General features: G+C 41.8%; 1 protein-coding gene across 2 annotated transcripts in view; it reads right to left on the reverse strand.

The window, feature by feature from the left end:
- The window catches only part of MRC2 (mannose receptor C-type 2), a 70,944-nt gene that overhangs the window by 3,348 nt on the left and 40,841 nt on the right, over positions 1-26,755 (reverse strand). For both annotated transcript variants that reach the window (XM_073004062.2, XM_073004061.2), the window contains exons 12-29: positions 25,143-25,360; positions 23,760-23,902; positions 22,622-22,724; positions 21,140-21,278; positions 20,105-20,140; positions 18,158-18,318; positions 17,240-17,307; positions 15,945-16,045; positions 13,317-13,462; positions 12,521-12,626; positions 11,526-11,689; positions 9,773-9,881; positions 8,475-8,713; positions 7,414-7,582; positions 7,153-7,302; positions 4,094-4,213; positions 1,257-1,436; positions 257-283 (exon numbers count right to left, since the gene is read on the reverse strand). In XM_073004062.2, the coding sequence (XP_072860163.2) occupies positions 257-283; positions 1,257-1,436; positions 4,094-4,213; positions 7,153-7,302; positions 7,414-7,582; positions 8,475-8,713; positions 9,773-9,881; positions 11,526-11,689; positions 12,521-12,626; positions 13,317-13,462; positions 15,945-16,045; positions 17,240-17,307; positions 18,158-18,318; positions 20,105-20,140; positions 21,140-21,278; positions 22,622-22,724; positions 23,760-23,902; positions 25,143-25,360 (2,379 nt within the window). The remainder of the gene's footprint in view (positions 1-256; positions 284-1,256; positions 1,437-4,093; positions 4,214-7,152; positions 7,303-7,413; positions 7,583-8,474; positions 8,714-9,772; positions 9,882-11,525; positions 11,690-12,520; positions 12,627-13,316; positions 13,463-15,944; positions 16,046-17,239; positions 17,308-18,157; positions 18,319-20,104; positions 20,141-21,139; positions 21,279-22,621; positions 22,725-23,759; positions 23,903-25,142; positions 25,361-26,755) is intronic.

Here is a 26,755-nt window from a genome sequence, read left to right on the forward strand (position 1 = left end):
CGGGAAGAATGCTTTACAAGCAGAACTGTGGAGGAGCTGAGTGAGGCAGGCTCTTCCCACCCAAGATAATTCAAGGGGAAGGGCTAAATCGGGCAGGCGGGCCTGCTCTGAATTCTTGTCACATTCATAATACAGACAACAGAATGTCTTGGATTTACAACCAGATTAATGGACTGTGAATTCATCTGGTGTCAAAGAGCAAAGCAGAGCTGGGCCACTGGGAAGCAGGGTACACAATTTCCAGTTGATGCCATACCTGATCTGGAGATGCTGCTTTCTTCAACTGTAACGGAAAAAAGAAGCCAAGAAGGGGGGGGAGAGAGAAAGCGAATTACTTACCAATTTCCAATATCATTTGACCTGTTGCTAAAGAAAAAGAGTCATCCAATGCAAGCCATTTCATCCTGACCCCCCCCACCCAACTGTTGCATTTTTTGGCTTCTGTTATAATCCAGGTATCTCTCTTTCCAGCCCATCCAGACTTGTCTATAATGCAATCAAACCCCTATTTACAAAAATACTATTGTTTTTCATTCCCCCCCATTTAATACTAACATATCAGAGTGGTATCTGTCACTGGGAGCTCACTTAGGGGGCAAAGAGATTCTGCAGAACTTTCAGGTTTTGTCACACTGTGTAAGAATGCAGAAGATACGGGTGACTTGTAAACTACTTCCCACTTTTTCTGAAAATTTACAATCCAACCATTTTGCCTGACTGGAGACTTCTAAAGAAGAAGCTGGTAAGCTTTGCATCTTTCCACGGCAACCTCAGTTGGGCCAAGCAGAAATGTTTATTCTACCTCCTTCGGGGTTACCACACAGTAGCCATTATTTATGTCAAATAAGAAGCAACGGTGTAATTCACATCCAAACCTTAGAAAAGTTTGGATAACTCCTAGAAACGTTCAATCAGCATGACCACTGGATGTACAGGCTGGGGGATTTGAAAAGATATAGTCCCTTTTCTTAGTTGTATCCATATCTACCACTGACATTTCAGCCATTCACCCACCAGACTAAATTTCCAGAGAGTCCCAAAGTTACTGTGTGCCACTGGTCAAGATACTCTCTTTTAACCATTGAATCTACCTGACAAATTGCTGTGGGAGTAAAACAAAATCATTGTATCTTTTTAAAAAATGTAGAACTTCATGAGGTTGTGCTCTCATTTTGTTCGATGAAGTGTGACCATTGCAGGGAAGAATAAACCTCTGCCCTCTCTTTAGTATGACGGACTTTAAGCTACCTCCTTACCTCGGGCTGTTTTACAAATCACCCCCATTGTGATATTGGAGCACGAGCCGAGGTGCCACACTCCACTGTCACTCTGGATCCAGTAGCAGCTATTTTGGCTGAGCATCCTTGGCCCGGTGTCATGCTGCCCCCAGTTAGAATAGTTCACAGCCATGTTGTCATGCCAGACAAGTGTCCCTCCTGAAAAGAAGGGGAGAGTCGTGTTGTGTGTGAGTAAGAAGCTAAGCAAAAGGGTGCCTCCCCCTAATGTTCCCTACTAGGCCCACAAAGGAAATGAGGAAAAGAAAGAAAGGAAAAACACTTCTCTTTCTCACATGCCGCTAAGAATCAAGTTGCAAGGATGCCAGTGTTTTCTGGTGTGAAGGAGTGTTCAAGATAATAAAACAGTTTCTCAAACAATGAGGTGCAATGGAGGACAAAACAATAAAACCTTATTAGCCACAGGGCTATAAAGTAATGATGGTTGTGGACTGCTCACTATGGAGGTTGCAACCCATGGGTACTGATGTGTTATGTATGGTCACAAATTGCCTGATTTACTCTAAATAAAGAACTAAATAAAGAACCATAGAGGGAAGAACGCTAGGGACTAGATTGACATGGAAGAAAATATATAGGCAAATGGAAGCGAAGCTAGATAGATACGTCCAATATAATTTCTAGGTGGGATGGGGACAGAAGATGCAGCAAAATGAGACAGGAAGGCGCACGTTCATAATGTTAAAGCAACACAATGCAAATGGGTATTACTATCATTTTCTTCTTTAGAATTTTGTTGTTCTAAATAAAAGTTTGTACACCATGCTGATTGTGGCATTCACCCAGGTCATGATTATTCATATGCTATTTGCATAGACCAATGGGAGTGCTGGAGGGGCAGAGTCACAAGCTATAAGAGGAGGAGGAGAAGGAGTTTGGATAGACATATATAAGGCTTAAATAGGGTTTTGAGATGAAGAATTAGAGTATTAGAGAGTTGAGAGAATTTTGGAGTTTGGGTGGGAGAATGGTGGTTGGGGGTGGATAAAGAAGAATGTTTGTTTAAGAGTTAACAACATTGCTGCTTCTGTCAACACCTGTATCAATAAATAATTTTTATTTGGTTCTTTTAAAATGACATATGGCCTGTACATCTATCATTAATAATAGGTATTGCTGATGAAATAAACTAATGGCAGCTGACGGGCACGTGAGCTCCTTGGTTGATGAAACAATCAGGGGCCATGTGGAATCGTGACACTGATAAAATAACTCTTCTGATCATACTGTTCTCTAGGTCTGCCAGGTAGATTTACTGTGAATGTGCAGAGATGGTCTATATATTTATAAAATATTGTATTGCACCTTTTGGCTCTATCTAGGTACATTAAAGTTAGCTACATTTTAAACAAAATGCATGCTATTTGAGTTGTAATGAACAGACTTATTAAGACAGAGTATAACTCTCCCCCATAAAGAACCATTAAAAATACTGCCCAAACAGTCCAATAATTTTTTGCTAGTTGGCTCAACTTAGAACAGGCGACTCAAGTTTTTTAGCACATATGGCGGAGTTCAAATTTTCTCTGGATACTTTATCAACATCCCAAACTCAGTGTCTCCAACACCAAACATTTCATCTTTCTTGCCAACCCTCCTCTCCTTATACACTTGGTTTACCTGTTGGGAATGACAGTATCTTCACCAATGAATAGGCATAGTCTTATATTTGATTCTGTAGCTTATTTAATCCTCCTCTATGTGCATATAGTTACCATGGGTACTGGGGAGTATTTTGACCCTATCCCCTACATTTCCAGTTTTAGTGCGCCCTAATTTGCATAGGTAGATGCATCGTGAGAGTCTCCACTCCTGTGGAAGCTCTTTACATTAACTGAGACCTTGATTTTTCAGATTTCTTACTCACAGGAACAGCCCTCATGGATAACGGAGAGTCTCTCTTCAATCACATTGCTTGCCTCTTGTAGGAGGGTGGCAAAAATACAGGATATGGAGCTAATATCTTCTGTTCTTAGGGCTCTTGTTATCAAATGATGATGTTTCTTCCTTTATGACATTAAATGTTCTACAGCCCTTCCACTCTGTCCCTTCAACAGAAATTTTGCTCCTCACCCTAGTCTTCTCCCAACTACTACAGTTTTCCCTCTGGTCTTCTGCAGTCTAACCTTCAGTCTACTTATTTTTTTCCTAGTAGTCTTATCACCAAAATCATTTACCTCTCCTTTTGTTCTGGTAACATGACATACATACATCCCTTAAATTCCTACACTCTTTTCCTGTCTGCCCTCATACCCACAGGTTTCTCACCTTTTCTTCCTTTGCTCTTACACAATGTATTATTATACGTTACAATCACTATCCCACGCCACCCACACATAACACTATCCTCCAAACTGACCTTTTCCATGAAGGCTTTGGCAATGACTCTCTGTCAACTGGTCCAGACATCTGGCATCACTAAAACTCAGTCGTATGATTATAGGTACTAAGCCTAAGAACATTTAATGATTGCATATTCTTCCCCTATTTACTACTGCCTCGATTTCCCTGTATTTATTCTATGAATTCACCATGACTAAACCACAGACTGTAAAACCCTTAAAGCAAGAAACTCTACCTTTGTACACATTAATGATGCTATATTAACAAGCAAGAGCACATTTTAAATACACTTAGTTGAAATTCAATTACCACAAATCCATGAACAAAATAATTTTTCAGAAGACTTGCTGTTTCTCAATCTCAGTTATTCCACACTACACTTTATATTTTATTCCCAACTGTGATGTGCACAATTAACTATGTATGTTATCAATCAATGAAAAAGACAGCTTTACCTTTGGGGTTAAAGGCCATCCCCAGCCAAGCTCCTTTGGATTGGGTCTCATAGGCTTGGAGATGCTCCCAAATGAAGACATTCTCCATTTCATCAAGGATGGACAGAACTGTGCCTCCAACTGTAGGGAATGGGAGAGGAGAGAGATGCACCAGCCTGAAAGATCATAAGGCAAAAAAAGCACACCCTACTCACATGTTTATACTTTCCTGTGAATGACCCTTTGCTGCAGCTGAGAAGGCCTGGCTTTATAAAATGTTCAATGACATCTTACCCACAGGAATAAAATGCAATTTTTTTCCCACCAAAATAAAGTGCGCTATCTCTCCATATATTTATTTGAACCAGATTTTTCAAAAATCAAATTTCGGATTTCCAAGCAAGCTAAATGTGTGTGTATGTGTGTGGGAGAGAAGAGAGGAAGGATTATAAAACAAGGTAAAGCAATGCATCAAAGATGATAAGCCACAAGAGAAGGACTATCCCTAGTTGTGATTGACAGATGAGCCAACCAACCATCCAGCATCTGAGATTTCACCAGGCACTGTCCACAAAGTCACTTTCTTCAAAGAGAGAGCAGCAGTGGCGGCAGCAGCAATAATCAGAAATTATATTTGTATGGCGCCTTTAAGTGGTCCAGGTATGTTGAAGGCACTGTGGCATTTTAAATCATTACTACTCAATGGTCAGGATACCGAGGCTCTGGGAGAACGGTCTGCCTCTTTCACATACTGAGCTAATGAACAAGATGGAGTTTGAACTGAGAATTTCCCAAGTTTTTGCTCAGTGTCTTAACTACAACGTCACAGGCACTAAAGCATACTGAAAGCACACATACACACATGCCCAAAGAGTTTCGCAATGTTCCAACTTTTAAATACATAGATCCAGAAGTTGATACATTCTGAGCTCCAAGGACAATTACGGGTGTCTGCAAATACAATCCTGATAATTGTACAACATTTTCCTGGATATTTTTTCAAAGCCAGAGAGCAGAGCTTTCACCTAAAGGGTTCAAATGGGACAGAACCATCTCTGCCGCACAAAATCAAGCTTCACTGACTGTCATATTGCTGGTGTGATGTATTTTATTTGCTCTCTCATCAACCCTGGCATTGCTGGAAACGACATTTCCTCTAATTTTCTGGAGCGCTGCATGTCGGTTCCATCCCCTGCGCACAGAATTCCAGTCACGACTGGAAGCAAATAAGTGAAAACACTGGCTGGGCTGCATGTGCCCGATGCAACACTATGTGCCTGGCACCCACACCACCTTAGAGGGAATGTTGGCTGGAGAAAAAAGAGAGGAGAGCCCCTTTAGCAGAACAGGGTGACCATTATTTGTGAAGGAGATAGGCGCTGGGGCTCAATCTGATTTAGAAGGGTACATCTGGAATGGCTCTGATTTCTAAATTGATGTGCCGTCAGCAGTTTGTGAACTTTGCCCTGCACTTTGCTAATGCATTACAATCTACTCAGACTCTCGACTGGGAAGAAAAAAGCATTTTGAATGCTAATAATGGAATCTGCATATGTGCTTGCTAATTCAATCCCTGAAAAAGAAAAACAAACCCAGCGCCAATGTGTTTTCTTCTGCTTTTAAACACATACTGTAGGTCAGGCCACTTCCAGTTCCCTCAGATACTGAAGATGATACTGCCCTTCACCCCAAATATACTTCTGTTTTGCACACAAGTATCCATGTTTGTGTCTATATACATATACATATTCCATACAGAGATGCACACAAAAACTCCAACCTACTTACAACATAGCCAAGGGTTAAAGTCCATCCATATTTTAAGTGAACTACTTTGATTTACATTTCTTGGACTGATACACAAATCAGAATCTTGTTATCCTTCAAGGATCAGAAACATTATCTGTCTTGCACACACACAATACAATACATATGCATACTTAATAGAGTAGCAGACAAAATGGGAAAAATACTATAGAAATATGTTTTGGCTTCTGCCTTCTTCAGTTGCTCTAAATCAGTGGTTCTTAACCTTTTTGAAAGAAACGCCCCCTTGAGCCATTGAGGAAGTTATCATCGCCCCCTCCCTGAGGTGATGATATCCTTCCTGATACCTACCTACCTACCTACCTACCTACCTACCTACCTACCTACCTACCCTCCCTCCCTCCCCACCCGGGTGCGAGGCAGCGCTTCACGGGGCGAGGATGAGGATCCAAGAGACCTTTCCTTCCGCTCGATCCACACTCAGTGCTCCCCTAAAGGAGAGAGGCGAGACATGACAGGTAGAAAGAGCTGGATCATCTGGCGGCAGCAGCAGCACCGGATCTACTGCCAGCACTGTGGCTGCAGTCGCCTTCACAGGTTTGGCTCGCTCCAGCGCCCCCTACCGCCCCCTTTTGTTCTATCGCCCCCACACTGCCCCTTTTTGTTCTACTGCCCCCCTGAAAAATGAAATCTCACCCTGGGGGGCATTATTGCCCACGTTAAGAACCACTGCTCTAAATAAAACTCTGCCATTTCCAAGGTGGCAGTTCTAGAATCCAGAAGACAGAGTATTCCAAAGTGAATTTATGAGGTTATGTGTTGTTTTCTAGGCTTAGGCAGTGAGATGCTAAGGTGCCAAGTCACAAATCCAGATGTTTCCCTGTTTTCTAATTTATTTGGACTTTATGGTGTGTTTGTCCTAAACACCAATAAGCTCAATAGACCATACAGACATACATACATCAATTTATAAATAATACAAAGTAATCCCACTTAAACCGCTGTCCACAGTCCTAAGTAGAGCAATAAATATGCAAGCGCTCTTGTTAATCAAAATCCTCAGATTAAGCCACATTAAACTAATCCACATTAAACCAAACACTACTGTGTACTTTAATTCTGCTGTGTACAGCAGTATAAAAATAAGGAGAAAAAGAAAAGAGAAAGGCACAAAAAAGTGGGGACACAAGAAAACAAATGAAAAGATAAAGAGAACTGATACATGCAATCCTTGAAGTCAAATTTGCTGGAAAGCATATTCTAGGGTCAACCCCACCCCCAACTGAAGAAAAGCATTAAAAAAAACTCTTTACCTTTCTGACACCTCTTCAAAGCTTCTTTCTGGGCTAGCATGACCTCCATGTGGAAGGCATAGCAGTGATTCCGGAAGGGGATCCAGGAGGAATCCTCCAAAGACTTAGGGCAGCTCCCATTGTAGCTCCATTTGTGTGTAGAGAGAGGCCCTGGAAGGGAAAAACATGATCAACAGAAATTTCTGGCCTCTTCATTCAAGCTGAGTAGGAGTGAAGACCCTTTTCCGCAATACCTTTAGAGTTCCCACACAGATACCACACCTGTATTCATCTTGCAGATGGCTCCTTGAAGCTTGGTGTCACAGCTTGCAGTTCTCCATGTCCCATCCACGTCCATGTATGTGCACCCCACAATTTGCTGTGGTTCTCCATCTTGCCAATTTGTATAAGACAGACTCTCCTCTGTGAACCACATGTAGCTCCGTTGACCCTAAAAGTAGCCAATAAAACTAAACATTATTTGGCCTGCTGGACCAGATCACGTCAGATAGTAAGGGGAGATTCATAAATGGGCATGACACGAGTTGAATGAATATGTTTTAGAAATACAAATGCATATGATGCCATCCAGCTACACCTAGCATTAAAACGTCCCATTGGTGATTCTCCATGCAATGCTTTGGGAGCAGGATCCAGACCAAATGGCTTTCCTAGCTCCATCATCATACCCTACAATTCCCATCATTATTCCTATTATTTTGTGAAGAGCTAATATCAAGGAACAGCTCAACCTCTCTCAAAAGTGTCTGTCTGTGGAGTTTCTGAACCTAGACCTCAAATTTACCAATGAAAATTGTTCAGCTTTGGCTGAATTGCAAAGATAGTGTTTGACACATGAATGTCTCCATGGCTTGTGGTATTCAAAATGCCTATCCTTGTTTCGTCAGTTTCTTCCCAGTTTGTTCTCTTCTGTCTCTCATCAGTATCCACCCTGCACCCAGACTAAACAATCCTGAACAGATTAACCTCCAATTAGCAGGTTTATTAGCAGGATATTCTTCATGCCTTTCTGAACATTTTGAATTCAGGTACAGGTTTGGGACAGATCACTAAACCAGGTAACAGGAAATGTAACTAGAAGGATGTTCACATCAGTCAATATCTTAATGATTCTTTCACCATCACCTCTAAACCTCACCTGATACATAACATTTTCTACTGGTCTTAATCAAAGACATTTTGCTGCCTGACGCTAAGCTCCAAGACCTGCTGGGGCAAACACTCATAAATGTCTTGCTGTATCGCTGTTTCTCATTTCCCTCTTCATAAGCGCTGCCTGAAGCAGGTAGCTTCACTACATCCTTGTTTCACAGCTGCCTCACCTCTTCATTGGACAAGCCAATCCAGAGTGGGGACCACACAGGGCCGATGGCTTGAGTGAGGAAGGCCTGGGTATATGGCTCCATCACATTGGCCAGGCTTGCGTTCAAACTCTCACAGAGGAGCACAGCTTCCTGCCATGTGAGTGGCTTCTTCAGAAAGCGGTAAGTGCTGTTGAGATATGAGAGGGTGGAGTTGGGAGAAGGGGAGAAGGTTGCCGGGGATGGGCTCAGGTTGGGATCTGGGGTTAGGGGAGAGTGTGGTGGGGAGAGGAGATGATGAGAGTTCTTTAATAGTACAGTAACCAAGCCTTGCTGCTTTCCTTTACAGTCGTGCCCCGCTTTACAATTGCCCTGCATTACGCCGAAACCACATTACGACAACATTTTTGCGATCGCAAAACGAGGGTCTGAATAGGCTTTTTATGCTTTGCAATGATCAGTTCCCTGCTTTGGGAACCGATTCTTCGCAAAACGACAATTTCCCTACAGCTGATCGGCAGTTTCAAAATGGCTGCCAGGTAAATAAAATGGCTCCCCGTTGTTTTCTGGGATGGATTCCTCACAAGACAGCCACCAAAATGGCCGCCCTATGGAGTATCTTCGCTGGATGGTGAGTTTTTAGCCCATTCGAATGCATTAAACTGGTTTTAATGCATTTCAATGGGTTTTTTATTTTCGCATTACATTTTTATTCTACAGCGATTTCGCTGGAACAAATTAACGTCGTAATGCGAGGCACCACTGTATAGCCATTAACACATGGGTTAGTTTAATTCATAGGTCACTGGAGATCACTCAGATTTCATCTCCCAAAGGTCTTGCTGCCTGCCTACCCCTTTTGTAAAGAAAGGACACTCATTTGGAACAGAGGGTGTAAGTCACACTGGCCAGAATCCTACTGATGATTTCTGCGAGAATATGTAAAATCACAGTGGCAAACTGCCATTGATTGGCAAGGCGCTGGTTCTGTTCCTGGATATACAAGCACGCAACCAGCACCTTATAAAAGAGCAGCCAATTCCCATGGCAACTAATCTGATTTCATTCATGTAAGTGGAATTTGCTGACATGATTGTGGTCAATGACACCTTGGATGATTGCTAGAATGAAACCTAAGGACACCACCTTTTATGTTCCTTAGACCAGAAACAACTGCTAGACAGCCTTCCCAGTTATGCTTTTAAACTGTAACAACCAAAAAGTCTCAGGCCAGTGCTGGAAATGCTAGCTTGGGAATTGTGGGAGTCATAGTCCAAAAAAGTAACTTTTCCAAGCTCTGATCTCCCCAACAACATTACCTTTGCTCTTCTGACAAATGAAGGCATGTTTTTCCTCTAGGCAGTTCCTATCGTCCCAGCGGCCAGTAAACAGGGACGGGAAGCCATGCCAAACTACGGCACAGTTAGTCTGAGAAAGGAGGAAACAGCACAATCAAAATCATTCTTCTGAGTGCACACTGCAAAGACAGCCTAGGATGTTATCTGGAGGTCTCTCTTCTCTCTCGCGCGCTCTCTCTGCCTCCTTCCATCCGTTTATCCAACTGGGCTCCCTCCAAACCACTATCTTGAGGCTAGGCAATTCATTAACTAGCAATAGAACTTCCCCATTCATAAACTGGTAATCTTTAGTTTACCAGATACTAGGGAAGAAGAAGATATAACTGTTAACATGCTGCTCATTTTTAGAGTTTCACTGAGACATCTCTATAGCCTTTGTCATAGACAGATAGCTGGGCTTTCATATAACTTTTAGTTTAACAGTGTAGCAACTGTAACCTTCTTAAGAAGACATGTAAAAACAAACACATAAAAACAGAACACAACACTCTTTTTCTCTTAGGAGTGTGTGTGTGGGGGAGATAATTCTGCAACCGTGATACATTAGGGGTAGACCTAATGAATGGAATTCTAAATGGATTATTTTCCTCATTGAAGCTGAGGTTTCACGAGGTATTACTCAGATTCAGTTCTGTGTCTGAAAAAGAGTGGTGACTTTTCTTTCTTTCTTTTTTTAATGAATGCTAAGATTCTCTGAAAGCAATGTTTCTTGGTAAATAGGTTTTGTACCCTTCTGTAGAATATACATATTCCCAATGCAAGGACACCCAGAGCCACCTTCTTATTCCAGTGTGAACACAAGATGGCAAAAGGACATTTGTTCCTAAGTGCTCGTACATTTGCCAGCCAGTTAGTCAAAAGCTGACAATGGTCTACAAGGCATCCAAAGAGAAAGGTCTCTGAAGCCCAATCAAAAATACAATTCCTTCCCAAACAGAACTAACTGCAGGAAAAAAAAAGTGGGGCTGGGGAGACAGTGTTGGCCAAAAGATTTTCCGGACTGAGGCAAATGTCAAAATGATGCCCCTTTCATCTCAGTACCACAGGATCTAGAAGCTGTAGCAAAATGTTTGGAAGCTACATTTCTAGTGAACCTGGCAGGAATAAGTAAGCAATGTATACCCTAACACCTAGATGAACTTTGAAGGGTCATGATTATCTGGTTGACGTTGGTATTTAACCCTTTCAGGGATCAATGATCCCTGGTGGCCAATCATAGACTCAAGCTACCAAGGCAATGGTCCCCAACCTTGGACCTCCAGATGTTCTAGGACTACAACTTCCAGAAGCCTTCACCACCACCTTGGCTAGCCAAGATTTCTGGCAGTTGAAGTCTAAGAACATCTGGAGGCCCAAGGTTGGGGACCACTGTACCAAGGGGTGTTCTGCAGTGCTCTGAGGCTTTGTTCGGGTGTCATAATGCTGACCTTGATAGCCTAGCCTAGAGAGATGCAGGGCTGATTGCATGTCTCACAGAGTTCTCTCCTTCAAAAACTGCTGCTTGTTGCTTTCCCGGATCTGCTGCTTGAAGCATCTGCCTCACTCTGCCTAAAAATAATCACAGCTTGGAAATGTTTTCGACTACAACTCCCCGAACCTCCCAGCTAGCATAGATGCTAGCCATGCTGAGTGGCAGATTCTGGGAGCTGTAGTCCGACAAAGTTATTTTTCCAACCTCTGCCCTGGGTGGCAGAAGCACAAGAATTTGGCTTACCGGGTGGTCACTAGCAGAGGAAGTTCTATATCCGGATGGCTCACCAGGTGCCCAGTTGACATATTTGACAGGTTCAGACTCCACCCAGCCAAAATCCTTCTTAGCATCATGGAGGCCAATCCACAAGTCAAAGGTCACATTGGGAAGAAGAGCTGTTATAAAAGCTATTGAAAAGAGGCAAGAAAACAAAATATATTTGGTACATTATTGGAAAACTAACAGGGGTTAGTGCAGTTTTGGTTTCATAAATGGGATTAAAAAGCTGAACTCTAGTTTTCCTATCAAATGGAAATAGATATTTTTCCAGGCTTGCCTCTTGCCCTCTCAGTGCCTCGTTTCAGAGGACAGATACAGACTTCATTTACTCAGTGGGTGAGGGAAATGCATTCCAAACATTCTCAGAGTCAATGACAATGTATATCTTACTTTTAAAAAAAAAGCCTGGAAAACAAAATTAAGTAGGAAAAAATGGGCTGTTGGACCAGACCACTCTAGTATTCAGATCATTTAATCCAGTATTTAGAACATTCCTAGAGATGAGACAGGCAAGCCTGCCTGTGGTCACAAGTCACAATGATCAGAAGTAGAGACGGGTACAAATCAGAAAAATGTTGATTTGTTTTTATTAATGATTCATCAAGGTTGATGAATAAAAAATTATGAATTTACATTTTTTCTGATGAATTGACAAATCAATGTGTCAATTCATTTTTTACTTTAAAATCCTAGAAAATGGCCTCCCAAGGACCTAGAGAAATCAAATTCACAGAGAAGCTTCCCTGATTTTCATCTACAACCCTGCAGGTTTGATGAGATTTGCATTTCGGACACCCAAGTTATACACTCACAAGGGGGGGGGCACAGGAAAATCCCCCCTCGGGCAACTAGAGACACTAAAATTACAGAAAAGCTTCTACTGCAGCCTTGACCATCACTTGTTTAATTCCCAGTGCACGTTTCTATGTAATGCAAGGACCCCCTTGGATAAGCTTTACCTTGCTCAAGGTGATTGGAGATGGTAGCCAACAGGCCCCCCTGAATCTCACACTTGCGTTTTGCTTCTTGCCATGTCACCTGCTCTTGGCTGTAAATCCTAAAGCACTACACAGTGTCCAGAGACAGAAAGAAAAATGAAACAGCGAGATATAAGGCAGGCTATTCTTTTTTACTCATTAATTTTTCTCTTCTTTACTAATTTAGTTTCATCTCCAAAAAAGCTCAAGGTGGTTTCCCCTTCCTAGAATAATCTTACTAGTTAAGATAGGCTGAGATATCATGACCGGCTGAGTATCATCTTGAATCCAGGCTTCATCAGACCTAATCTGACACTCTACCCATTGCACCATACTGCCTTTCAAACATATACTCCCATGGACTGAAAACTAGGAAGGGGCAGATTTTTCTCTGCCTCCCTATCCACATTTCTCCAATAAGACTGAAAAATTTGGCTTCCTGCTTTACCCTTGTGGAGCAACTATATTTTTACTCCTTATTACATTCTACAGAACTGCTGGCCTGACTTTTTTATTTGTTAAATTTCTTTAACCTCCTCTTTATCAATATATCTCGGAGTGTGGTGAAATCAATATAATCACATTGAAAGAATTTGAAGTAACTTAGATTCTTTACAACTATTTAAAACATTAGAAAACACTTTTAAATGATGTAACAACTATGTATTTAAAAAAAAGCTTTCCCTTCTCTCACCCTTCTAGTGGAAAGGGGACCCATAGACATCTATTCCCAACCAAGGATTATACAGTGGTGGACTAGAAATAGCACAACAAGTACCTTATTACTGAGGGTATGCCAACCCTGGGTACAGCTACCAGGAGTCGGCATCGGCAGTGGAGGCACAGAAGGCCACACTGTGGTTTTGTTAGTACGCTTGCAGATGTAAGGCAGGGCAGTAAGACATTTCTGATCACCCCAGTCCTCTGCAGAAGACAGAAAACAAGGGGAGTGAGCGAATTTCATAATGACATTGTCCAAGAGACACAAAACCTAGTCTGGAATCTTCTGTCTACATTCCATCAACTAGTAAGTAAGTAAGTAAGTAAGTAAGTAAGTAAGTAAGTAAGTAAGGAAGGAAGGAAGGAAGGAAGGAAGGAAGGAAGGAAGGAAGGAAATAAAGAAATAAAGAAATAAAGAAATAACATACATTCTCTGTCCCACTACCCTGAAAAAATGATTGAACATGAAATGTTATACTGTGTATAGAAGCATATGAATAGTTGGGATGCATATTCTCCTGCAAAATGTTGATAGTTTTATATTGTCTCTTAAGGGGCTATGGACAGAAGGTCACAAAATGGAATTGGGAAGATAGGAGAGATTAACATTATAGTGGCTTAGTGGACCAAGTATATATTGTTTGAGCCAATTGTTTTAAACACTGGCAGATTCCTCCCTCCTTCAGCTGCTCAATAATTTTTCCTTTTTTAAGGAGGGACATTTGTTAGGTTCCTCTTCAAAGAAGGGAGTAAAGTTGTTCTTCTCAATAACCTGCACATTTTTTCCTAATTTGAATGTTTATACATGTATCTTTATCACCCTGATTCTAAAAGACTGAGTAAAACAGCTGAAATTCATTTTAATTATGAAGATTAACAATTTGTTGACTTTAAAAAAAAGAATAGCAATGAAAATGATGACTTGTTGAGGGAGGTTGACAGGGGTAAAATATCTCTGTTGGTCCTCCTCAACATCTCGGCGGCCTTAGATACCGTCGACCACGGTATCCTCCTGGGGAGGCTCTCCGAGTTGGGAATTGGCGGCTCGGGGCTTGCCTGTCTCTGTTCCTTCTTGGAGGACAATCCCCAGAGAGTGCAGTTTGGGGAGAACATTTCCGCCCCGTGGAGTCTCAATTGCGGGGTCCCACAGGGGTTGATTATCTCCCCAATGCTGTTCAACATCTATATGAGGCCGTTGGGCAGGGTCATCAGGGGGTGTGGGGCACTGTGTCATCAATATGCTGATGACACCCAGCTCTACCTTTCCTTTTCACCAACTGCAGGTGATGCTGTCCTGTCCCTCCAGCGCTGCCTGGGGACCGTACTGAAATGGATGCAGGAAAATGGGCTGAGGCTGAATCCGGACAAGACTGAAGTTCTGACGGTGGGAGCCCCCATGGTTGGCGGCTTGGGTGACTCTCTCACATTTTGGGGGGTGACCCTGGCTGCGAAGAGCGGGGTCTGCAGCTTGGGGGTACATCTGGACCCGACACTCACCATAGAAATGTAGGTGGCATCGGTAGTCCGCACTGCCTTTTCCCACCTTTGGCAGATTGCCCGGCTGTGGCCCTATCTCAACACGGGGGCGCTCACTACCTTGGTGCACGCGCTCATAATCTCAAGATTAGACCACTGTAACGTGCTCTTTGGGGCTACCTTTGAGGCTGATGTGGAAACTTCAGGTGGTGCAGAATGCGGTGGCCAGACTCCTTTGTGGAGTGAGAAAATACTAGCATATTTCTCCTACTCTGGCCATGCTGCACTGGCTGCCCATTCATTACCGCATCGACTTCAAAGTTTTAATGATTACTTATAAGGCCCTAAATGGTTTAGGACCTCGATATTTGGCAGAACGCCTGCTCCCACCAAGATCTACCTGGATCACCCGTGCAAGTCAGAAGGTGAGGCTGAGGGGCCTGACGCCAAGAGAGGCCCGGAAGGAAAAGACCTGAAACCGGGCCTTTTCAGCGGTGGCTCCTCGCCTCTGGAACAACCTCCCCCCGGAGATTCGCACAGTCCCTACGCTGGGTGCCTTTAAAAGTCAATTAAAAACATGGCTGCATATTCAGGCCTTCCCTCCAGCTAATATCTGATCTTTCATTTCATTTTTCTTTTATTTATTTCTTATTTTGTCTTTGTATTGTATTTGTTATTGTATGATTTATGTAATATTTTGTGTTATTTTACTGTTCTATGTGATATTGCAAGCCGCCTAGAGTGGTCTTATAGACCAGATGGGTGGGGTACAAATCAAATCAAATCATATCAATAAATAAAAGAAGCTAGGATTACTGATCCTCAAATTTCACTGTGTACATATGTTCAGGATCATAAATGAAAGGATTCTCAGGATGTTACAAGTGACTCAAGGAGTAAAATATATCTTCTTGGACCATGATGCGGGAACCATCTTGGTCCCAGGAGCTGAATTACTTTCCGTAATCAATTCAGTAGGATAAATGACATTAGGCAGCTAGAAGCCACCCTCAGACTCACATCCTCTTCCCTAGCATTATAAGCTCCTCAAAGAGCTGAATGAATCCTTCCTTCTGTTCTACAAAGGCCAAGAATGCACTACAAGACACTATGCTCAGCTAACCACAGAGATGGTTAGGGACACAGAGTAGAGAGTGATGTCTACATTAATTAGGAATATCAGGCATGCCTGTGGCTGCCCACTGCTCACCTCGGCTAGCTGTCATATACACACACTTCCTCTCCTTGCTGATTGGCCGTGGTTTCCCTGGTGCCCATGAGATGAAGTTCAAAAGGGAGCCATCAGACCACCTGGAGAAGGCAAATGCCATTTTTAAAAAGCAGCCGCATTATTATTTGTTTTTCCAAACTCAAGGCTGTGGTTTCCTTTACTGAATCAATCCATGTCATTTCATTCTGTGTTGTTATTATATAACACACAAACAAATAACCATCAAAAGAATACAAATACAGGGAGGGAAAAGGGGGTAACACAAAACAAAACATAAACACAGGGAAGTATTTGCATTCATACAATATCTAATATACACTTGACTCCATGGCTGTGATACAATACTAGAATCCATAACCTATATTATATTCTCTACTCATATATGTTTCTGGGGCCAATCATAAAACATTTTCCAGCTTTAACATATGTGCTCGGGTTCTCACATAATGTATCTGACAGTCTATCCGTTTCTGTGCTATCTAATAATTTTTTAAATAGCTCCTCTTTCTTTGGATTTTCCGGATTTTTCCACTTTTGGGCTTAGATCAACCTTGCAGCTGTAAATATGTGCAGCAACATATATTTAACTTTTTAATCAACAATTTCTGGCATTATATACAGCAAAAACATTTCTGGTTTAAAAGCTATTTCTTGTTGTATAATTTCTTGTGCAATATATTTTATCTGTCTCCAAAAGCTTTTTTACTTTATCACATGTCCACCACATATGAAAAAAAGTTCCAGGTTGCTGAGAATACTACCAACATGAGTTGCTAGTACCTGGCACCATTTTTCCCAGTTTTACAAGTGTAAACTGCCATCTAAAAACATCTTTAAAATATTTTCTCTCAAGTTTACTGATTTGACCCATGTATAATTCTCATTCCACTTTCGAGTCCAATTGTCTATATCTATATTATAATCAAAATTTTGTGCCCATTTAATCATCACTCTCAGTGCATTATAAGCACATTGAGTGAGTTGGGTATCTGGTTATGGAGCCAGAGTTTGAGATTTCTGTTCCTCACTGCCTTTGGGGGAAAAACAAGCCAGCCTGTGTAGCCTTGGGCAAGCTGCACAGTTCCAGAGTGCTTCCAGAAGGGAATGGTAAACCTGAGTATTCTATACCTAGAAAAATCTGGAAATCAGACCATGCATCAGAACAGACTTGATGGCCTGAAGATTTATGCAAGAAAAAGAAAAGGAATCCAGAGGTCAAGGTCTTCAGAACCAGGAATATTGACAGTGAATGATGGAGAGACTGATAGACTCACCGAAATCGTCCGTCGTTCTCGTAAGTGTTGAGTCCAGTCCACCAATGCTGCTCCTGACCTCTTGAAAACTGGCCAAATTGAAAAAGTGTACACATTTGCACGAGAGTCATCAAGGGGGAGAAAAAAAATGAAGGCTGCTTTTTCTTCTTTTTCTTTTATACTTAATTTGATTGTCTGGTTATAATTTTTTCATACTGTTACACCATTTTTCTGCTGCCTCCAACTTTTCTTCAACCAATTTATAGCTTATGTCATTTTGTTAAAATATTTCTGAATTGTTTTAATTGTGTTTTTACTCTTTTGTAATCAACTATAAGCACCATACAGTAGAAAGGTGGGGTATGAACACCATAAACAAATAAGTGCATGACAATGAGTCTTTCCATTGTAAAACCTTTCCTTCTCAGGTGAATCAGTTATTCAGCATAACTGGCTATGCATGAAAACAAGCACCCCCCCTCCCCCTTGCACTTCAAACACATACAAGGAACATCTGGTTTTGAAATATGTTTCTAATACTGCAAATGTGAGTTGTATAAACTGTTACACTGAAGTGGGGATATAGAAACAAGATTTATCATACACACCCTAGCACCCAAAACAGGGCAGCAGGGCAAAGTGTTTGAAAAAGGAATCAATCTTCCTTCCTCTATGATCTTCAAAAGAACACTACCAGAGAAAATATAGAACTCATGTTTATTAATAAATGCCTCTCCAAAGAGCTAAGGGAAGAAATGGTGGAATAATATCGTATCTTCCACTATTTTACCTTCAAAATACCCCTGCAAGGTAAATAGTTAAAGCTGCACATATGTGACCATTCTTAAAATTCTTGTCATAAACTGGCTGCAATTTTAACTACTATTCTTTCACTGTGAATTCGGCACCACTCTTAATGTATTCCAGGCAGCTCCCTACCTTCTTCAAGTTTTGGCCCAAAAAGTCCAGCTCAGCTTGGCTGTGAATTGACACCAACTCAGCCTGGAACCAAGAGCAGATCCGCTGAGCCTGCACCCAAGTTGAATGATGGTCAAAGAACCTGTACTCAGCATCCTGATATTTCACCCACTCTTTGTTCCCTGTAGAGAAAGGGGAAATGTGAAGGGGGCCCTGGGATGCTCTGCTTTGAAGCAGATATGGACCATCTTAATCAATCATCACCGAAGCCACTCCTTTCAATCTTCCCACTTTAATGTTTGGCTCTCTTAATATCCCAAGAACTTATTAAATTGCTGCTCTTCCATTGATAATTCCAACATGATCTTCAAACTGCTTTCATTAATGTCATGGGAAGGGCAGGAAATCTATTCTCCTCCGAATCTTGTTGAATTACAATTCCATCATTGCCAACCATTGGCCATGCCATCCAGAAATAATGGAAGTCGAAGTACAATTGGATCAGATGTTGTATCTGGTCACATCAAAGTCCATTAAGTACGAAATCCCAACTTCTAACAGAAACTAACCATATTCACTCACAGAACATATAGTAAATGGATATAAACTTCTATTGTGCTTTATTCTGAGGATATGGTAATTTGAGGACTCCTGCCTCATACAATGGAAGCTCCATCCCATAGCTAAGAACCCCTGATGGTTGGAGTTTCTTCATGAATTTTCCCAATCCTTTCAAAAGTGCATTTATCCAACAGTACATCCTGGGTTTCATTGGTTAATGATGGGTTTGTATAAACAATTAATTGCTACTAGTTTTTCTTACAAATTAAAATACTCACTCTGGATCTTGAGACAGAGAGATTAATTTTTCTCTTATTCGGTTTCTCTGTATCGCTCACAACTCTATAGATCTTTATCATATCACACCTCACACATATCACACAGTTGCTCTTTCCTAAGTTAAAATTATTCCTTAAATCACCAGTAGGGCAATCATTCACGTCTGAGGTTTCTACCTTTTCTTTTCTCCAACACCGCCATATCATTTTAAGTGTATATCCTCGATAACCTTGAGTAGTGTGGAACTTCTTACTGTTCTCCCCCAAGGGGTTATGTGGAATTATTTTGATGCAACTGATCCACACAGTACATCTGTACAGGCTACTTCAGTACATTCTGTACCTCTATAGGCCCACAGCTGGCAGGGACCCAATTAGCCGCCTAGAGTGGTCTTAACTGACCAGATAGGGGGGATATAAATAAAATAAAATAAATAATAAATAAAATAAATTCTTTCTGTTGAGTTGCCTGATAAGGAAGCTTCCCATTCAATTGGTTTCCTCCATTTTACATAGGGCACTTAGGTTTTCTTCTTGAGGAACATACCTCACACTCAGAAACATAAATGTACGCTACGTTGTCCAACTGAGAGTGCACGATTCTTTCTGTTGAGTTGCCTGTTACGAATGCTTTCCATTGAACTGGTGTCCTCCTTTTTGCATAGACACTTCTGCTATCTTCTTGAGGAACATAGCCCACACTCAAAAAACATAACTGCATGCTATGATGTCCAACTTAGGGTGCAAGATACTGCCACCAATATGTACGTACCTGGGCCTAGACCACAGTGCATAAAGTGTGATTCTTCATCTCTGTTATTGGACTGTAACTCGCATCAGCCCTAGATAGCCATAGCCAATGTTAAGGAATGCTGGAAGCTACAGTTCAACAATATCCAGAGTGCCACATTTTGCATACCCCAAGCTATATATTAGCAATAGCACAGTCTGTAACAAAACCACCAGACTGAGTCTCCAAAAGCTGAAACAACACAGCTGAACAGAGATGAAGCTGACATTTCTTCTTCTTTTGTTGCCCTGACAAGGCAAGGAGTAAGGGGTGAGAAATAGAGTTATTTGGGGTGGGGGGGGGAAGCATTACTAACTGTAGGGAGATATATCCACTCACCTTGGATAGTTGTCTCTGGCTCTTTCACATCAGTCCCTGTTAACAAAACCACAAAACCATCAAGAAAGCAAGGGAGGTGAGCCCAGCTTAACTCCGAATTTTTGTCAATTTTCTCATATTGGAAAGACAGTTGCTTCAGGGAAAAACTGATTTCCATATCTTGTCTACACTCTAATCCATGGTGGCTATGGAGATGGAATGAACAGATGGTCCAACTTTCAACCAACTGTTGATAGATCTTGGTTGATCCTTGACATCACTGTACAAGTAACGCTATAATTTATAATAGTGTAATACAGTACATAGCCATAGAGTTACTAGGATTAAATAAAATTCCACAACAGAAAATACATTTTCAAGTTCATCAGGCTAGCACTGAGGTGAAGTGGTGGTGGCAGCAAAAAAAAAAAAAAAAAAAAAAAAAAGATCTGACCAGATGTTGTAGTCTGCAGTTTCAGCATCAGACTAGGCATTGCTTCATGCAATCTGAGACCTGCTCCATATTGGGAACAAGACTGGATGCAAACCCCACCTAGAACAACTTCTGGTAAAAATTTGCATGCTTCTTCTCTTCCCCTAATTTTCAATCACCTATTCTGATGAAGAGTTTTGTAAAACTCAAAAGCTTACACATTCTTGTTGAAACTTAGTTGGTTAATAAAAATATCAACTAAAGATACCAAAGGCCCACTTGTGCATTTTAGATTCTGGTGTATTTGTTTAAAGTATTCATATCCTACCCTTTTACTTCTTTTGCAATGCTTAGGCAAGTTAACAATTTTTTTAAAAAATGAAACCCATAGATGTCAAAGTAGAAGAACAATACTAAGCAACAGCAAAAAGAAAAAGATAGGAACAGCTGCAGGATTTCCAATTAATATAAAAGCAATGGAGGGCAGCTGCAATCTGCTCCTCAGTTTAGTGGATCAGGTGGTGCTGAAATTAGCTGATAATCAGTTTACTGAATTTCCCAAATGTCCACTGTTCTCCTGCCTCACTTCCCTCAACCTCTGAACCATTCACAAGCCCAGTCACCTTTGGGTACTTTGCAGATCCAGTCCAGTTGTGCCTCACACTGAAGAGGTACCCATTGCAAGGATGCCAGGTCCAGTGCCACACAGTTACGAATGTCATCATCATCGTGATTACTGCGATCAAAGTTGTGATACGAAAACTGAAACCAAAAGAAAGAAGCAAGTCATCTTAGTTAATCTGTCAGGCTTCTGTCTGTACAGTGGTGCCTCGCTTAACGATTGCCCCGCATTACGATGAATCCGCTTTACGACTATCTTTTTGCGATCGCAATTGCGATGGCAAAACGATGGTCTAAATGGGGGAATTTCGCTTCGCGTTGATCGGTTCCCTGCTTCGGGAACCGATTTTCGCTTTACGATTATCAAAAACAGCTGATTGTCAGGTTTTCAAAATGGCCGCCAGGTGCTTAAAATGGCTCCCCGCTGTGCTTAGGGACAGATTCCTCGCTATACAGGCAGTGAAAATGGCCACCGCATGGAGGATCTTCGCTGGACGGTGAGTTTTTACCCCATTGTAACTCATTGAACGGGTTTCAATGTGTTTCAATGGGGTTTTTAATTTCGCTTTACGATGTTTTCGCTTAACGGTGATTTTCCTGGAACGGATTATCGTTGTTAAGCAAGGCACCACTGTAACAGTGCAAGTTTCAGGTTAGACTCAGGTTCAGATTTTGGGGGATGGGGAGGAGATTCTACTTGGCCCCACCCTTCCAACTCAATTCCCTTCAAGGCAAACATACAGTCTAAGCACAATGATTCCCATTCTGAATGAAGATGCATATGACACACTCACACACAAACATGCCACTGCCCTTACCACTACCAACACTGCTATGCCAGGCTAGCTGTTTCTTTACCCATTCTACCCAATGAAGACTGGGGGACAGCAATGAAGCACAGCTGTAAGCCCAGACATCCTGACTTCTGCATCTTAATTATTTCACCCCACCAGTCACACACTAGGTTGGAAACAGCATAGGTTTCATGGTGCTGGGAGTTTGGCCATCACTGCTAATGAGGTGCTCCCTCTTCCCAACTACACACAGTTCAAGGTTCTGTGCTTCAGGTCTTTGTACAGTGGTTCCCAACCTTGGGTAATGCAGGTGTTCTTGGACTACAGCTCCCAGAAACTCTGGCCATCACAGCTGGTGGTGAAGGCTTCTGGAAACTGCAGTCCAAGAACACCTGAATTACTCAAGATTGGGCATCACTGTCTTAGCACAGTAGTACAGAAAATGCTGAAACAAGCTCAGATAAACACTCGAGGACACTACTGTATTCTCCTTCCATAGATACCTATTCTACCATCATTAGTATATGATTTTCATTATTCCTTTTCTTCCAACAGCAGGTAAGTAACACTGGGCTTAGATATTCTGCAATAGGAAAGCTTAGCTCAGAGACCACACATGAAGCTGGCAAAAATGTTTCCAAAGTTCTTTCCTTTTAAAAAGTGGTTTAGAAAAGCCAACACACCACTTACCCCGAGACCATCACTCCATTGCCAGCTCTTCTTAGCCCCAGGGTCTCGGCGATTGAGACCAATCCAGAACCAATGCTGTTCATGGATCTCGGGCTCCGATTCCCTAGAGGATAACAGGAAAGGACATGATCAGGCGAAGCAGAGACACATCTTAACTGAATTATCAAAGGTTATATTCATTTTCATTTTTACTTTTGTGTTCAAGTGCCAGCTGCAGTGGCTCCCCACATTCAAAATGGAGTTCTGTACTTTCCCTGACACTTTTCCAATCGCTTCCCCTCACCAGTATCATGCGGCTTTCCCCTCCTGATTCCCAGAAGTATCACAACATGACCCAAAATATTGGGTGGGGTGAATCTGGGCCCCAATAAAAGGTCTCTAGGAAGATACTGGGAAGGGGAGGTCGAATCCTTGACAAAATGCTGATTTAGGTATTGAAAAGGTACCAAGATCTAATGCACAAGATTATCAAGAACTGTAGTATAATTTGTACCCAGCTAAATACTTAGTTCTATTATCTGCATTCTATAGTTCTTTTAATTCTTTAGAATTTCTTGTGAGACAACTCCTTTCTCTCTTCTGGACTTTCGAACCAAGGCAATCTAGCTAGCCATTACCGTCTCCCTGGTCTCCGAAGCAGGGCTGCTAGAGTGGAGAAAGAATCCAGACAATTTACCCTAGGTTGCAATGAAGAAAGGGCGCCTAGCTTTTTGAGTCCTATTAGTCCCTGTTCCAGTCTTGCGCTATTGCTTAACAGTATCCCTCATATTTATTGGAAGCAATGGTGCACCTGTCCTGGGTCCCATATATCCTCTAAGTGGCCCTACAGCCCCATTTCAAGGCTTCAGGCAATGGTGTCCCCAAGATCTGAAATTCTATTCCTAGAGATAGCAGGGATTGAACCCCAGGCCTTCTACATGAAGGTGGCGCACAGACCAAGCTAGGTAAGCGTTTGTCCAAAATGGGGAGAGGGCAAGGTGCTCTCTCCTATTCAGTCCATGCTTGGACAAGCTAATGTTTCCAACTCTGGTATCAACATATACAGGTGTACATGGATAAGCATAAGTATACAAACATGTGCATCCAAAACCATTGCCCAGATGTATACATCTCCTGATTGTTATAGCTTGCTCCTTACCCGAAAATCTTGTTGAGAGTGTTGGCAACAAAATGCTCCTCCTCATAACTGCCCAAGCTCAAAAGCTGGGCTTTCAGTTCCTGGCAAAACAACTGAGCCATGATCCAGCTCTTCCTTTCCTGTAGCTTCTCATAGTTGAACACCTGTTCAAGAAGCAGGGAGGAAGGGATCATGCCAAACTGCAATGTCCATGCAGGACAAATTCTTACTATAAGGCATTCTACACCATTCCTATAAATGTATTAGAGCAGCACTGAACACCAGGCATCCACAAGCTGCACATAGGTGGGAAAGATCTCATATTAAGACTTCACTTGCAGAACACAGGTGAAGGGGGATGTTTCTGCAAAGTGAAAAGAAGGCCAATAGAAATGTCTTTCCTTTTTGAACTTTTAGAAACAGAGCCTGGTAAGCTTGCAAAAGCAGGACTAGACTTGTTCTCATGACTTTGGCTGGCTTTTGGGATAGGAAGGGGTGGGGAATTTGTGTAACTCTCATTATCCCTGACCATTTTTTCATGTTAGGTGGATTTGATGAGATTAAATTCAATTAGTGGTCCAAACTAAGTGCAGTTTGACTCAATGGGATTTACATAAGAAATGAACCATTATACAAGTATTTATTCAGTGAGTCTAGCAAGTGAACTGAGGCTTTGAAGTCCAGCATGATCATACACACACACACACACACACACACACACACACACACACACACACACACACACCGACGGAGTTTCCATGGTCAAGTGGTCATTCAAACCCAGGTTTCCTGAGTCCTCATCTGTCACTTTGACCACTATACCACACTGATTATCAATGGAGAAATATGAGGTTAAGCCTATAATAATGCCAGTGTTAACCTTCCAGATCTCACAAACTCTTGTACTATTCTCGCTCAGTCAAAACCCCAACACCTTGAACATATATTTGCTCATTTCTGTATATTCGTTTTTACTATAATAAAGAGTCAAATGGCATCTAAAAGACAACCACATTTTATGTGGTGTAACATTTCATGGACTGTAGCCCACTTCTTCAAATGCAAGTAAGTTGTGAGCTACTAAAGATTACAGCAAAATGTGATATTAGTCTTTAAGATGCCACAAGATTATTCATTTCTCCTGCTGCAGTGGACTAAGACAGTTACCCTTCTGGAAATATAGTTTGAATGAGACCTTCAAATTTATGTATCTTAACACATAAAAGCATGCACACCTGTCATAAGCTATGCTACTTTAGTAGAAGGCCGTAACACAATTTGAATGCAAAAAAAACAAAAAAACAATGCAGATCAGTAATCCTCAGTTTGTGTATAAACCCTTAGGATGAATGTGAAGCAGAGTTTTGAGTGTGAACCACTACCTGCCTTCACTATAGTTCTTACCTTGTAGCAATGCCTTAGCTTGGGGCTGCTGACCCATCCTACAGGACAGGAGCCCGTAAGGCTTGGGGTAGGGTGTGGCAAAGGAAGGTCTGGATTCACTGGAGTACCCAGGTTCTGCCTGCAGATGTATTTGGCCTTGAAAGTAGTGCAATTCTTCACTTCCCAAAGTCCCATGGTGCTCCCTGTGGCCAAGGCAACACAGCCGCCTTTGTTGTAACCTAAAAACCTCATGGGAAAGGAGAGGGAGAAATACACCAAAGAGATGGTTTAAGTCAAAGGAAATGATTTCCCTATGGCTTGGTCAACTAATAAACATGTTAACCTTAACCACAAGAACCACCGAAACTTTTCCTTCCTTGCATACAGAAAAACTTCTGCAACAGTATTGCTAAGGGAAACCAATAAACTTGTCATCCTTATCTTGCTTTGCCTGAAGGCAGATGAAGACCTCTGGCCGACTGCTGTGAAAAAAGCTTTTTGCGTTATGATGGACTTTTACTCTGACCCAGGTGGACTGTTCTTAAATGCTGACCTGGTCAGCCTTTCAAGCAATATCTATGTTACATTCAACAGCTGCAGGGCAGGTGGACACTTGCCCTTTTCCATACAGATGTGCCTTTTGTCTCACTCAGTGTAAACATGAATTCAGGATTTCTTCCTCCATATAAACCACTCTCTACTTAATCTGAATTTCAAGTGCCGTTTTGCCACATGTAGGTTCAACTAGATCAAAATATAATCACCATGTTTAGTAAAAAAAAGTCATGTGAAGTCACAACTATATTAATGTAAATATTTGATGCCATCTGCAAAGTTGGCTACCTTACTGCTCATTCCGGACCTTACTTTTACCAGAATAGCTTCTAGTTAAGAGATTCCACAATTTATAGTCCCAAACAGTAAATTCTTGTGCTTTTCAGTTGTATAGGCATGCCCCAGTTCTTGGAAAGCAAAAGTCTACCATCTCTCTCACACAAAAGGAGTTCACAGACATGGACCGAAAAGACCAATAAACTACAACCCTTAAATGACAATGTGTCATGCATAGCTATGTAAATCCCCGCTTGTCTCCTCCTCACATGTGAGGCTGAGGAACTGCAGCATTCTTTTCCTCATTGACCTTAAATTTCCTGGTGCTCTCATTAGAGTTCTCATATTGGTGAAAACTTTCCCCCCAAAAAAAATTTGTCCAAGAATAGTCAGTTTTTACACACAATTACACATTTGGTCAAATCAAAGAAGCTGCTCATTAAAAAAGGATGATTGCTGCCTTTTTTAAGGATTAGAGGAGCTGGTATCTTTCTTAACCATCAGCCATTCCTTCTGTGCTTTTATATGTGTGTGTGTGTGTGTGTGTGTGTGTGTGTGTGTGTGTGTGTGTGTGTGTGTGTGTGTGTTGTGTGTGTTGTGTGTGTGTGTGTGTGTTGCTTCTCATGTGGAAAAAGGACACTGGAGACTTGCTATGCAAATTTCAGAGACCATGAGGAGAGAGAGAGAGGAAAGCTTTTCTTGTCACCTTCAGCAGGGGCCAAGGAGTCTTGCAGGGCTTTAAAATTCCTCACCGAGGTGTTTCTTTGTATTGCGAAAGCCTAAATTGAGGAGAAAAGGGGATC

Source organism: Pogona vitticeps, chromosome 6, assembly GCF_051106095.1.
Source record: "Pogona vitticeps strain Pit_001003342236 chromosome 6, PviZW2.1, whole genome shotgun sequence".
Taxonomy (NCBI): domain Eukaryota; kingdom Metazoa; phylum Chordata; class Lepidosauria; order Squamata; family Agamidae; genus Pogona; species Pogona vitticeps.